The following is a 15,048-nucleotide window of genomic DNA, read 5'->3' as shown; positions in this document are numbered from 1 at the left end:
TTTCCACCATCAACATCTGTCACTGTCCTTTGGAGGATTCTGAATCACTACGTTTATAAACTGACCTGTCTAAACTCTTCAATAATACCTGGATAATTTACTCTGCTTACATCACATATGGTTTTATGGACTTTTGAGTCAATGATTGCCTTATAAAAGCATTTAATAACTACAATTTACAGAAGAGAATTCTTATAACTTCTTAATCTAAAGAAAACTACTCTGGATTTGTAGATAGAAGTCACTTTCTTTGATCCCAATGTCTTTTAGCAATAGGTTCAGGACACCAGAAACATGCAGGGCACAGATTTGTATTTTCTCTCTTACTGACACAAATCAAGTGCAGATTTATCAAGCTGTGAAATATATTAAGTTCACATGGTTTTAACAAAGGGTTACCAAACCTCAAGAACCCGCTGTGATTCAAACTACTTTCAGATGTCCTTTTAATTATATTAAATGAAAGTTTGGGTTGGCTTTGATGCTTATGGGCAAACACTGAAATCTCTTGAAAGAGCTGCTAAAAGTACTCCCTGTTGCTGTAGTTAATACACTACAATTTATGCACACTGCTGGCCAATTTATTCTGGCCACTTTAACAAGGATATCCAGCCTGACAGGCCACACAGAAGAGTATCACAAGTCAAGCAAAGCACGAATCATTAGAGAACTCCGAAAGTTGTTTGACATGCACCACAGAGCTCTTTGTCACACAGCCAATTAAGTGACCAAACAAGGAACTCAAAAATACTCATTAATTTCTCCGTAGCAGTATAAATGGAGGTTAGCATCCTTCTTGCCTCATATACCAAAAGCACACAAGTCACACTGGCATAATTCAATTTGCACATTGTCAAAGGTGCAAGTAGCAACTTTGGTTCACAAAAAGTCTGGATTAAAGACAGAAAATTAAGGAATAGGTAAAAATGTTTAGATAATACCTATAATAATAAATATCTGGACTTTGGAGTTTTAAAATCAAGTATTGACTTTATTTTTATCCTTGAAAATCTGTTTCAGTATTTCTGAGCAGATCCAGCAGCACTTGACATCATTTCCTTCGCTACGAAACCTGAACTTGAGTGGACTCCTGGATGCTTTCCTCTCTAGGTCTTCCTTCTTCTTTAAGGCTGCTCCATCACTGGTTTCTCTTCTCCCTGATGTCTTAATGTGACAGTGTCCTGGGACTCAGTCCTAGATTCTTTTCTCTAAGCTCACCATCTTGATGGATTTATCTACAACATGGGTTGTAAATGTCACTTAAAGTGAAACATTATGAAATTATCTCAAGTCTGACATCTCAACTGAACTTCAAGCTTATATATCTAACTGCATGTTTAACACCTATGTTGCATATCTAATAGGAACCTCAAAGTTAATATGCTCCAAATAAATTGTTCTGCCCTACCCAATAGGTCACAAATTAGGTCATCTTAATAAATGGTGTCTTCATTCTTCAAGATGCTGAGGCAAAACACTTTCTGTAATTTTAACTTCTGACACTTCACATACAATCCCTTAGCAAATCCTGTTTTTCCCACTTAAAAAAGTCCTGAATGTGTAAGCCCTGGCTGGTGTAGCTCAGTGGATTGAGCGTGGGCCTGTGAACCAGAGTATCACAGTTCAATTCCCAGTTGGGGCACGTGCCTGGGTTGCAGGCCAGTTCCCAGCAGGGGACACATGAAAGGCAACCATACATTGATATTTCTCTCCCTCTCTCCTTCCCTTCCCCTCTGAAGATAAAGAAAATAAAATCTTTTAAAAAGTCCTGAATGTGAATAATTATCTCTGCATCTCATACTCATTTTTTACTATAAGTGACCATTATTTTTTCTTTATTATTGAATTTATTTGGGCATCATTGGTTGATAAAATTATGTAGGTTTTAGGTATATAGTTTCTATAATACATCATCTGTGTATTGTACTGTGTGTTCACAATCCCAAATCAAATCTCCTTTCATCAACAATTATTCCCCACTTCTACTGCTACCGTCCCCCTAACCCTCTTTCCTTCTGGTAATCACTGTATTGTTGTGTAGGTCTTTAAGTTTTTTTTGGTTAATGTCTTCACCTTTTTTACCTAGCCCCATAACCTCCCTCCTCCTTGCCCCTACAGACGTCAATCTCTTCTCTGTATGTATGAGTTTGGGAACAGTTTGCCTCTATTCACTATTTCTAAATTGTACCCTTGTTTCAACCCTTAGTTTTCCTGCTGTAATCTACCCTCCACTTTTTCAATTTATCAGTTCATGTCATCTCTCTGGTCAGAAACCTACAGAGCTTTACACTGTCCCTCTGAATAAAGGCCAAAGTCCTTGCAATGGTCCATCAGATCTGGGCCCCACTGACACCTTCATTTGGCTCCAGTGGCACTGGCCTCATGGAATTTTTAAAATTTCATTTTATTTATTTATTTATTTACTTACTTATTTATTAGACAGAGGGGAAGGGAGGGAGAAACAGAGGGAGACAAACATCAATGTGTGGTTGCCTCTGGAGCACCTGCCACAGGGACCTGGGCCCTGATTTGGAATCCCATGGGTGACCCTTTGGGTCCCAGGCTGTCACTCAGTCCACTGAGTCACACCGGCCAGGGGTCTTTTTTTCAAATTGAATATGCAAAGTTCTTCAAGTGTATTTCATTCCTATTTTATAGAGAGTTCAGAACATGCTCTGAACATAGAAACAATAGTGAACACAAGTGTTTAAAATTCAAATAGACTAAAGCATTATTCACTCTAGAAATTCATTGAATAATTAAGACTAACAGAAGTAATGCCATGTATTAATGAACACAGCATTTCCTCTTCACCAATATTCTGTGTGTATTTGGTGCTTTGAAGATGTTTGGTCAATAGAGGAAACATTTACCTATAGCCAAGCAATTATAACAACAGGAAATCAGCCACTGAATAAACCATGCTATTAATTTTCCATCAGAGATTTGTGTTTGAATGACCGTGCATTTCATAGATTTACATACTGAAAGGCTAATTATCTCCAAGGCCCCATTGAGGGGTTAGCACAGATTGCAATCAAAAACAATTCTAAAATTGCTCAGAAATGATCTTCAGCTTTCATTGCTGGAGAATACTTTCATTACTCTATTGCACATACTAAGAGGAGAGGATATATATATATATATATATATATATATATATATATATCCCCCAAAGCAGTTTTATTTCCTTAAACCTTAGAAAAATAAACTTGAACAGTTTCTGACACACAAAGATTCACTATTTCATAAAGTAAAATATAAAAACTTATCTTCCTAACTTCTGTTTGATATTCAAATTATTCCTTCTTTCTTTTTAAATGACTCACAAAGTACCCTCCTTGTGAATAAACTGATCAGATTTAGTTTCTGAACTGCCAATCTGAGAACCAACAACTTTGGTTTCTGAGGGTATCTCTCTTTATATATGCAAACTAGCCTTCCTCTTTAAAAATGATACAATATACACAAAGAATAAAGTTTATAGTCCCAGTTTCATATTTTTCCTTCCTTCTTGATGAAGGAGAGCATCATATAGCACCCCAAACTGTTCACTTTGATGTGTGGACAACTTTCAGCTGAAGGTCATGAAGACCAGCAGACTCAGGACCATTTTTACCTCTCCCTTAACTACCTTAAAGAATTTAGATGGGGAGCCTACATCAGAAAAAGAAGTATTACCAGAAAAGTCATTATTTTTTAATTTGAAAGATTTGTCTGCTCAGCAGGGCCAGCATCTGTTTACCGAACATCTGTGCTTCTCGTTCTGTTCATTTCCCTCCTCCCCTCTGAAGCATCGGGCCCCATCCCTTTCCGTAGCCCAGAATGGCATGTAAACCCCAACTGCGCCACTGCCTTTGAGTCTCCTGTCTTCCTAGGGCTCCCACACATAGTTAAAATTCTTTTTTTTCCTGCTAATCTGTCTCACATCAATTTTATTATTAGACCAGCCAAAGAACCTAGAACGGAAGAAAGGAAAAATTTCCGCCCCTACACTGCCTTTCTTCCTTTCTTGTAAAAAGAACTATACAGCTTATTACTGGGATTTTTTGTTTCATGAATAACTCATAAATATTGAAATGGTTTTTATCTTGCTTAGAAACAGACTGCACCATGTCAACTGCAGAAAAGTTACATTTCCTTTGGGATTAGTCGCAGCCTACCTTGGACACTGTGGTACAGAAGCACAGTGCAGCAAGTATCCCGGACTGCCCTATCTTACATGACTCTGATTGTCATTCTGGATGACTTGCTACTGAAACATTAGCTGGCCCAATATATTAATGAAATGTTTTTATACACACCTCTATGAAGAAATCAGAGAGAAATACATTACACCCAACTCACCTTTTAGTGTGGATCACATTTCTCACGGCACAAGCTGCACCTTCTTCTTAGTCTTTGGGTCTCTTGTATGATGGAGCATTGGCATTGCCACATCTTTCCAGCACATACCCTTCCATACGATTTCTCCATTCCCACCCTTGGTGCCCTCCCTGAAATTTCTTTAGTTCATAGTGTTTACTACATTGTTTTTCAGATGCCCATACATGCTATCACCAGCAAAGACAATTCAACAACTTAACACATTTATAAAAACGCAGAAAGTACCTGGACATAGGCTCTGCAAGAGCGCTCTCTTTTCTGAAGCTGAATCCATTAAGACAGCAGATTAAACACAGAATAGAAAAAACAAGTTAGTGACAGAAGGAACAAGAAAAATAAAAGAACACATCTACACAAAACACCATATTTTGTCATGTGCTACTTTCCAGAAGAGAATGAGAGCTAAGCAGAAGCAACATGTAAGCCCTGGCTTGAAAAATAGTGGCCAACACACTTTCCAAACAACCCAGGTGAAAACTCGATGGTGTGAAGCTGTTAATGACAGAAAGAAATGTTGGAATAAACTTAGTAGAAATTAGTAAAAGTCAATATACTTCATTCATTTGAAATGATACATTTCCCATCATGTTAGTTATTAATTCATGGGCCACAAGTGAAGACATATGAAGTTAAGGAATTTATGACAAAAATTTGGAACCCACGTTTCAAAGATAGGATGTTGTTTGTGGTTCACATATTATATAGAGGGTTAGTATGCAACCACAAACTATGTGTTCAAACATACAAAAAATTCTGTTTATTAGAAAAATAGAAGTGCCCATTCATTATGACTATTTGATTCTAAGGGACAAATACCAAGGGATAAGTAACTTCTGATTAAAAGACTGTAAACAATATCCTGATTTACCACTGCTCTTATTTCTTCAATAATTTCTTTTGACAGTTCTGAGCAAATAAAAGTGTATACATTTTAGAAACTTCTGGGGGATAGGAAGCCTGTTTTTAATTCTTTATTTGCATACACAATGATGTTTTACTGAACAAAGATTAACAGCAAGTCATGTTCAGTCCCCAACAAACATTTTTTTCCAATAATAAAAAAGAATAAAAAAGCTTATTTGCACTATTTAAATAAATGGCCCCAAATTACATAAATTAGATTGCGGGTTTCCTACTCTTTCTTATTTTTTTCCTTCCATAGCCTTGATTGTTGAAGGAGAAAATTGCTCAGTTTTGAGAAGCAGTCACTGTGATGCCTTTTGTGTGGCTAACACTCTCCCAACTTTAGTGCATATGTTCTTCAACGGGCACAGAGCTGTTACTCCTCTAAAGAATTAAGTGAGGAATGAGTGCAAGTAAATTACCAGTGCTGTCATTTGGATCACTGACTCGCATCTTGAGTTTTGCAGGACTCTAAACCCTCCAGAATTTCAACATGGAGCACGATTGATTTGTAAGGAGTTGACTTTGCAAATGTGATGGGTTATAACTGTTTCAGGGAACAGTGCAAACCGCAGGAAATGAGAACAAGCCAGCAAGCAGGTGAATAACCTTTGCCCTCCCATCTCTTTACTGCACCATGCAAATTAACATATGACAAACCACATTATATAAACAATTGAAAAGAGCCAAATGGAAAAAAGAGAGAGAGCATTAAAAAGCTTCACAAATGGAAATTTGCCCATTATGTAGTTATTTGATATTCAGAGAAGGCAAGCTGATTAGCTGTAGCCAGTTAGAATGTGACATTAATTGCCAGCTTTACCTGATATTTTCAGACATCAGCACTACTTTTAAATAAATATACAAAGTATTGCTATAACAAGTAATGTTATGGATATGTAACATTAATAGAAATTACTACTCGCAGTACATTATGATAACAATAGCTGGCAGCAATATTCATTAATAGCATCTAGTCAGCCTGCATAATAACACATTAAAATCACAGCACGCCCAGATTACTTAGGCAACTGTAGATTATATTCTACCAAGGGCTTGGTTGATTTTATCATGGATTTAACTGACAAAAATAACTACTTTATGCTCTGTAAAAATAATAATTTTATCTAAAAGATAAAACTGAGTATGCTTTCTGAAGATGAAATTGCAACAAAAAAACTTGCCAGATAAAATCAGGCTTTCTTGTCATACCATCACTATTTAAAAAATTTCTTCCATCTTAATGAGTGAAATCCTTAGTTTAATAATGCACAAAAGATATATATATATATATATATGTATATACACACACACACATATACCATGCTGCAGAGTTGTTTTTCATTTTAAAGGGAAATGTTCATTTAGTGAATTCCATGGAGGACATTGTCAGTGCCAAATTCTTACTATTTAAATAGTAAAATTACCATGATATTCAAGGCTTTAAAATGCAGTTTTAATAACTGATCACAAATAACTAGCACACAAATACTTTTCAGAGAACACAAGTCATTTGATGGTAGCAATTCTAATATATCTTTACCATGAAGTTGATTCACCATGTGATGTGTTGTTACATAAATTATATTCATTATGAATGTAAAATATACATTTTATATATTTAATAAGTAAGGTGCTTGTATAGTATATGGGTTATATACGATATACATATAAATGCTTATATGTGTGTATAATGTATACATTTGCATTTATAAATATAAGTAAAATATATAAAATGTATGCTTTCTGAAATTTAAAAATGACTATTAAATTGGCTGAAATGCATTAAACCTTTTAAGTTTTATTGTAGTGATATAAAATCTTAGCAATTTAAATATCAAAAGCAAATAAAAATTAAAACCTAGTTATCTGCCTGGGGAGTTTTTAAATATAATAGTAATTAGATTAAATTATTTCATTTTTAAAATACCTAGATTACTTGCTAATATCCCTTCTCATTGTTTCTATTTTCTAAATTTCTACTTATTGATTAGACATTTGTTTTACTGTTAATCATTTTAATATAAACATTTGAAAGAAAAAAATAGAAACAAAATAAATTACATTTATTGATCCTGCCAGAATTTAGCACACAGAGCAGAGTAAACAGTATTAAAAATATAGAAGTGTAAATTTAAAACATATATGGAGAGATTATTATTTTGGGGGATTAAAAGCTAAACCGAGTCATAATTATAATGAGATAGTGAAACAAACTGACTAGGTAACTAGCAGTGCTCTTTAGAATGATCTGATTTTATCTGAAAAAGAAATTAACCAAGGAAGTCTCACTGACTTTACTGCAAATTGAAAGTTCTGTATCACTAAGGTCTTTACCTTGTTCAAGCTGCGTGCAGCGCTGTCTTTTCCACCTGGGGTCAAGTTCCGGAGCTGGACGTCCAGGAGGCCTACCAGCTGGTCCATGGCACGGACAGAGTAGGTGATGTCTCCAGCATTCAAATGATTCCGTGTTTGTTCAGCCAGCTCTCTAGCAATGTTGGCAGCTGTCTCTCCAGATTTCAACTGCAATTTTGAAAACAGAATAAGAAGGAAAACCATCTTAAGTAATTTTATTGGTCTCTGTGGATAACTGTTTTGCATATAAGTATAATCATTGAGCCAAGAAATAGTGATGAAACTCCATCTTTGTCTGGAATATATTCTCTGAGTTTTCCTGTTAATCCATTTTTCTCTACAGCACCTGATTTGAAATTCATGTCTTTATGAAGCTCCTCCTGAGGAATCTAACTGCAAAAACTTGTTCGTACCTTAATTATCCATTTGGGTGGCTAAGTCTATTTGCCCTATGATTTTTCTAAGTTTCTAAATTGGATGTTGATGAGGTTGCATTATGAATCCCCAACCGTATTCTTAGTTCTCAGAGGCAAGTACAAATTTTCCATTGTGCCTAATTCAGCACTTAGTATACAATGAGTACACACAGCCTGCTAAGCTCTGTGAAATTTTATTCTAAATAAAATCTCTGCCTTTCAAAGTGGTCTTCATCCTCTTAACTACTAAATAGATATTTTGCTCCTAGTGCCCTAGGTAGCAAACTATTGCTGTTTCTAGCATTTTTCCTTTTCTGAAACTGTATGCAGATTTTGCAAGTACATTCTACAAGAATATATCAAACACCAAAATTCCAAAGATGTTCGAAGAGATAGAGGCTAATCCCATAATCATGTAAAGAAATATAATGGCTGTGGATAATAACAAGATAGAAATACCTTGCTCCATTATAACTTAAACATATTATTGTCAGTGTTCAGCAATTATTTTTCTTTTTTTAATGACAGTGCAATATAGAACTTAGGGTCATGAACAGAAAAGTCCTCTCTTTTCAATGCAGTCTTGCTCATGGGTATTCGGAAAGCTCTTAAAGACCACAACTAACACGCCTCGTCAAGGAGATCATCACTATCCACTCAGGGATGCTCAACAGATGCTTGCAGCAGGATTGAATATTAAACAAATGAATCAACTGGAGTGACATGAACATCAAAATTGTTCATCGCCATATCCTCAAGTGCATAGAACAATTTCATTCACAACATTGAAACATTTAGTAACATTAAGGGTTGGCAAGGATTTGGGGAAATGTGTATCTCCCTCAGAAACCACTCCTGTGTATTTGCACAGCCTGGGTAGTGCAAATCATCAGTTTAATGTATTTATTATATTTTACGTAATATATATAAAAATGAGTTTAATGTTTTTGTAGAATCATTATTGTTTTACTTTGTTAATCATTCTGGTCTTGTGTAGTTGTTTTATTATCATTGATGTTGTTGTTCTTGTTATTATTACATTGTTTTCTTCTGTTGATTACCACATAAGACTGCACTGACTTTCATCACATCTATCAGGGAACATTGTGAAAAGCAAATTATTTATTAAACAGAGAAAAAAGAAATAATAGCACTCATATTTTCATAATCTAATTTCAATTTTTCTGTTTAGATGTACATGCATAGTTTTTATTATTAATTATTACAATATCAGGGGGAACATGATAAGCTGGAAAATAAGGCTTAGGTAATTCCTTTATGCAAAGCTTTAAATTTTTTTATATATACAGTGAGGAAAAGTTGAAAAATGTAGATGACTAATAAGTTAAAATATAATTGTTCTCAACATTAAAGATGATGATGCCGACTATATATGTATCAATAGCAGATAAAAACAGAGAGTCAGCTATGAAAATTACTAGTTCAGTATCTGAAAAGTCATAGCTACATGGTAGCATTCAAGAAGTACTCCTTTATGAAGAATAAATCTAATTAACTCTGCAAAAGGACTCTTAAACTCAATATGCACCAACAAGAAAGTTGTAAAACATATCCCAAAAGTATAAATTAGTTATAAAATGGTTGATAATAAAAAAATATGAGGAGCATGTTTTTAAAGTAAAATAAAAATCATGCAACTATTCATCTGGATCCCGTTTTTCTCTTATAATTGCAGAAACTACGGTAAAAAGTATTTCATTCACTCAGGAATCATTGGGGCACTCGTTATTCCTTGGGTAAATGAAAACCAATGTTATGCAGCTTTTGTACTTGGGAAGCTCACCCTACCAGTTGGGGTTGGGTAGAGCATGAAGGGGATAAAGACATGATATTAATTCAATAATGCAAATTTTAATAACAGGAATGTATATGAGGTATTATGGAAATATAGCACGGGGGTCATAAACACCGAGAACTGGGATGGGAAGGCAAGAGCAGGTAACAACCAGTAAAGTTTAGAGGAAGTTCAAGGTCACTTTGGGAAGACAGGCTTTCCCAAGCCAAAAACATGGCTTGGGAAAAATACGTTTATTTTTACCTTCACAATTCCGTATTGATATCTACATAGCATAAGTTGTATATGTACGTAATGAATATATATTATATCGAGTCTTTAAAAAATAGTATGAATATATCTTTTTCTACCTTTTATTTCAACAATTATTTATTCTGTCTGTATGTTCCCTTGCTTTTTAACCAACCTGAATTGATTGCAGAAGTATTTAATTCAAATTTTATGTAGTGCAATACAGAATTTCAGTTTAAGGGCATTTTAACCTGGTGTATGAAGTCAGGGAATAATTTCAGAAATGCCTCTCTAAGGAAAGAAGAAATTGGGTTGGGATGAGGGTGGGTGTCTCCAGGTAGAGAGGACAGCTTTGGCAGGGGCACTATAACAGGTTCAAGCGGCTGGGGAGCCGAGCAAGGAGAGGATTCAATAGCCCCCTTAAGTCATTATGAAGATTTTGAGAACCATGTCAAGAGGCAGGTAAGGTACTAAAGTGTCTGACGAGGAGTGGTCTAATCAGATTAGCATTTGAAATAAAACTCAGGAGAAAGAGTTAGAGCAGCAGTTTCAACCAGCTTTCTGTGGCACTCTGGTGTGCCACAGAGATTTTTAAACATGCAATACTTGACTATTTAGTCAGGGGTACTGACCTCTTTTCCCTGAGACTGTCAAATAAAAAATGACAACAGCCAACAGAACATTAGCTGTCCAGTGTGAACGAATCAAGTTTGTCCTTATTATTTTTTGTCAGTCTGGCAGAAAATACAGTACATGTTTTAGTGATTGGCAGAATTGTAGTAATTAATGTGTGCCATTGCACAAAAAGGCTGAAAATCGCTGAGTCAGAGGTTTCAGGGAGTGAATGAAAGGAGGCCTGCGGTGAGAACAGGCTGCTGTGGGTCAGGGTGGCAGCAGTGAAAAGGGGCCTGACAGGGAGAGACTCCCAAGTTCATGGACAGGCGTCCCGTCTGATAGGGAATGGGAGAGGAAGGAAGGCCAGGCCCAGGCTTCTTGTTTCCGTGAGTCAAAGGCGTGCCCTTAACTGGATTCTCCCACAGCCACTGAGACCTCAACGGTCAGGGCTCAGTTAAAGGCTGCCTTTCCAGACCTGGCCTTCACTGGCCATATTCTTTCTGCTGGCATCCGGAAGCTATCCTACAGTCTTTCCGAGACAGTGTGATTCCTTTTTATCCCCATTGTTATCATGGACAACAATTATCTTACTTCCACTAAAAACTATGAACGTATCTTTAATCTGCATCAAGTCTTCTATGCAGAGGCAAAATCGCAACAGTTATCCTGCATTTTCTAGCTAACAGATCTTGCTAAAATGTCTATCTCTAATATTTCTTCTACCAAATTCTACTAAAATTATTTCTGAAATAAGCACATGCACATGGAGAAAGTGCATGAGTTTTCTGAGTTAGTAAATTAATGCCTATATTGAAATGGTGGGATTGTAGCTAGGATTCAAACAGGTGAGGGGGAAACCCTGCGGCTTCACCCAAGGAATACAGTCATGACAGAGATGGATATTTCAACTTAGTTACATCTCAACTTTAGACAAAAGTAAAAACAACTTTCTTTGAAAGAAGCTTGACATTTGATGAGGTTTATTACATCCAACATTAATGTGGTTTCGAAACAATTCATGAAGGATTTACTCCTAGTGTTGAAGTATATGGTACTATTTCACTGAAAGATCTATCTATTTTGCTATAAATCCGAGCCACATAGATATGTAAACAATTAAATGCTTCTTTCTTACACCTGAAAGAAGGTTAAAATAAGACTAAAGTCTTGAAAACCCCACTAAGTTCTGATAACATGAAGAAGCAATTTACTTTCATATTATGTTGAAAAAGAATGGAGGAATTGAAATCTAAGTAACAGGTTTGAACCTAGTCTTCCAGGGCAAGTAACTGGCTTACTTCACATTGTAAAATTGCAATAATATTTTTTTACATCTACACATCTTTCCTTTAAAATTGCAGGAAGAACCTGATTTCCCTCAGAATTTGTCAATGTCTTGTGTACAAACAAAGGAGACAGTTCAGTTTGCTAGAAATAGAAAGACTTTTTCTTAGTGACAATTCAGGCATTTCTTTTGCATACAATAGTTGGAGCAGGTAATGAAATAGGATGCACACCTCACTTTACATGCAAATAAATATGAAAGCTATTCAAAACTATAATCTCACAAATTTTAAATTGAAACAGAGTGGAGAGATTGTAAACTGCAATAAACTCTTTAAAGGTATGCAAACCAGAAAATATAAACCTTTTTTGAAAATAGGACTCTAAGCAAGAGATCAAGCTGAAGCTGGAGACCATAATTTTAGTAAACAGTCATTAAGAAAGGTGAGAAAATAGAATATTTTGCCACCTAATGGATGTTTGGGAAGACAGAGCTCTGGATTAATTTGTTTGCTTTCAATTAAAACTCAGAAGTATTTGTAACACATTAATGTGAAGACGTAGCTATCTTTCCATCCATCCATTTATTTTTGCCCGCCTTTCCTTCTATCTATCCCACCACCTCTCTGTCCACCCCCACCAGCTTTTCTCCCTCTCTCCCTCCCCTCCTCTCCTCTGTTGGTGCCGAGGTAAAAGGGATCTTTGTGCACAATTTTTGCCTTTCCCTTTCTGTATAAATTATGCTTTTAATTTAATTTCATCACTCTGAAAATATTCTGGCTAGTGTGTTTCTAATAAATTTCTTCAAGATATTTTGATTTTTAAAGGCTTACATTTTTCTCTAGCAACATGTAATCTACTCCCTATTACCACATGGAATTTAATTTATTATGCCACCACTATGCAAGTGGCCCAAATTCATCTGCGAGTCAGAAGCCGCCACGATTCTTTGCCTGTTTTCTCCCTCCTGGCTTGACTACAGGGGAAAAATCATAACTCATTTCTTAGGAAAAATGAAAATATAAAGTTTGCTCTTCCCCACTAAAGTAAGCCTCCTGATCCGTTTATTTGTGTATGCTTCCTGTCTACAATGCCTGACATACGTGAGCCAATATCATCGATAACGAAAGGGATGATATTCCCATAGTGAAGATGAAGACTGTGACCCAGAGCTGTCCTCTCCTTTCAAACCCTCAGAAGTACTATGAAGCCAGAAAGGTGCCTCACACTCCAGGGTGCGCTCACCAGCAATCCCTTGCAGAGTGGGAACTGAGTACACTGTTTCAAGAAGAGAATGTCCCTGTCCTTTCTTTTTTCACATATGCTTTCATAGGGGCAAACAGCATTCCTTCACTTTAAAAGTCTGAAGTTCACAGAATTACAGTGGAGGAAGGAGGGGAAGAGTGACTCATTGAAGACTTCTATTTCACTTTAATCTTCCAACATGGCATTTAAAAAACCCATTAGAGAAAAGGGTGGGGGAGGCCAGAGCAAAGGACAGGGGGTGGGACAAGGGAAAGGAAGGAGGGAAGTTGCGTGAATGAAAGAGAGAAAGGGAAGAGATTTAGATGGAGACAGCCAGGGTATGAGAACAGGAGGTAAAAACTGAGGCAAACTGGGCATTTTCCCTTTGCTAGTTCAAGGCCACTTTCTATCCTCCTCCATCAGGTTCTCTGTCTCAGCAGGAGGACTTACATGTACCTAATATTAAGAATGTCCCTCTTCTCTGGCTTCCTTTTGGGTTTGGCCAATGAGGAGCTTGGGAAGGTGAACGAGCAAAGAGAAAAGTGAGGTCAGGGATTTATTACCCTGGATTTGTTTTTGAAATGTTTCTTGAGGCTAGGCTCTATCTCTTGTCTATATATCATCTTTCCTCTCAGGGACACCCTGCTTTCAATTTCTAGTCATTCCTTGGATCCGGCAGCCACAGGCCTGAGTTTGGGAATAGCTTTACTCCCGTTACTAGCTCAGGATTCCTGATCTGTCTTCTGCAGTTCAGCTCTGCTCCTGAAATTCCGCTGTAAAAATAACCCTCTTCCAATGTTCCGTCTGCTTGTTGCTGGGGCTCTGGCACAGAGGGAGGAAATGAGCAAATGTATGGATTTGGAAGAAGATGCTTTGAGGAAGAGGGAAAGAAAATACAAATAATTTTGTAAACACCGCATTCTAACTCTCTTTTAAGAAGAAACCTGTGCAAGTGTCATTTTCATCCAAAGAGTAGCATACGTATTTAGTGGTGTGAGGGACACACCAGGTAAAAGGGTGGGAGGAAGTGAAAGAGACTAGGTCAGTGAGTATGTGATATAAAGGCAATCATGATCTATCCCCAATTAGCCAGTGTGGGGGCTGCACATGAAGTCTTGATAAAGGCAGACCCAACCGAGACACCAGCTCCAACACGAACCTTGGGTTGGTTACATAAGCCAATCTTCAGTGCTCTGAAGACTACTGTTATCCTTTTGAAGATTTTATAAATTTAAGTAATCGTGCAAAGGTATTATTATAAGTTCCAATAAGCCTAAATCCTAGAACGTTAATAAAATTATAAGAGCATAATTTTATCGTTCTACAGTATTAAATAGAAATGCTCAGGAAGAATGGAACATATTTGTTAGAAAACAAAAGCACCCCATCCATAAATCAAATGGACAACAACAGCTGTCTGCTCTTTGCAAGGAATTATCTCTTTTGTCATAAGATTAGCAGGTCTGCAGAGGAAAGAAGAGAATTAAGCATTATTAAAGTCGCCCAGTAATTTCTGCAATAAAATACCCCAACCATATTCAGGAATTGTCATGAAAACTACTCAGCGTTCTAGATGAATTATTACTGAATTAATATTAACCCCTGGGCTAAGAATGTAGGGAGTATTTCTTAAAAGACAGTAATGCAAGGAGATAGGTTACTGATCTCTTAATCTGATCACATCTAGCAAGAGTTATTTGCCCTGGGGTCTGAGCTACATTGTAATAAAAATCAAAGGACATAAAAACTGTGGCAGGAACAGTGCTGAAATTGGAGAAGATCGTTATGAATAGCAAC

The 15,048-nt window shown here is 36.5% G+C and overlaps 1 protein-coding gene across 16 annotated transcripts in view; it reads right to left on the bottom strand.

Annotated features, from left to right (window-relative positions):
* Nucleotides 1–15,048, bottom strand: part of ADGRL3 (adhesion G protein-coupled receptor L3) — a 770,297-nt gene that overhangs the window by 139,816 nt on the left and 615,433 nt on the right. For 12 of the 16 annotated variants that reach the window (XM_053655018.1, XM_053655016.1, XM_053655023.1 and 9 more), the window contains 2 exons: nt 7,627–7,812; nt 4,612–4,650 (listed from right to left, as the gene is read on the bottom strand). In XM_053655018.1, the coding sequence (XP_053510993.1) occupies nt 4,612–4,650; nt 7,627–7,812 (225 nt within the window). The remainder of the gene's footprint in view (nt 1–4,611; nt 4,651–7,626; nt 7,813–15,048) is intronic. The other 4 variants (XM_053655022.1, XM_053655026.1, XM_053655024.1 and 1 more) reach the window with 1 other exon arrangement.

Source organism: Artibeus jamaicensis, unplaced genomic scaffold (genome assembly GCF_021234435.1).
Source record: "Artibeus jamaicensis isolate MK-2021 breed Jamaican fruit bat unplaced genomic scaffold, CSHL_Jam_final contig_908, whole genome shotgun sequence".
Taxonomy (NCBI): domain Eukaryota; kingdom Metazoa; phylum Chordata; class Mammalia; order Chiroptera; family Phyllostomidae; genus Artibeus; species Artibeus jamaicensis.
This window is presented reverse-complemented; position numbering and strand designations above follow the sequence as displayed.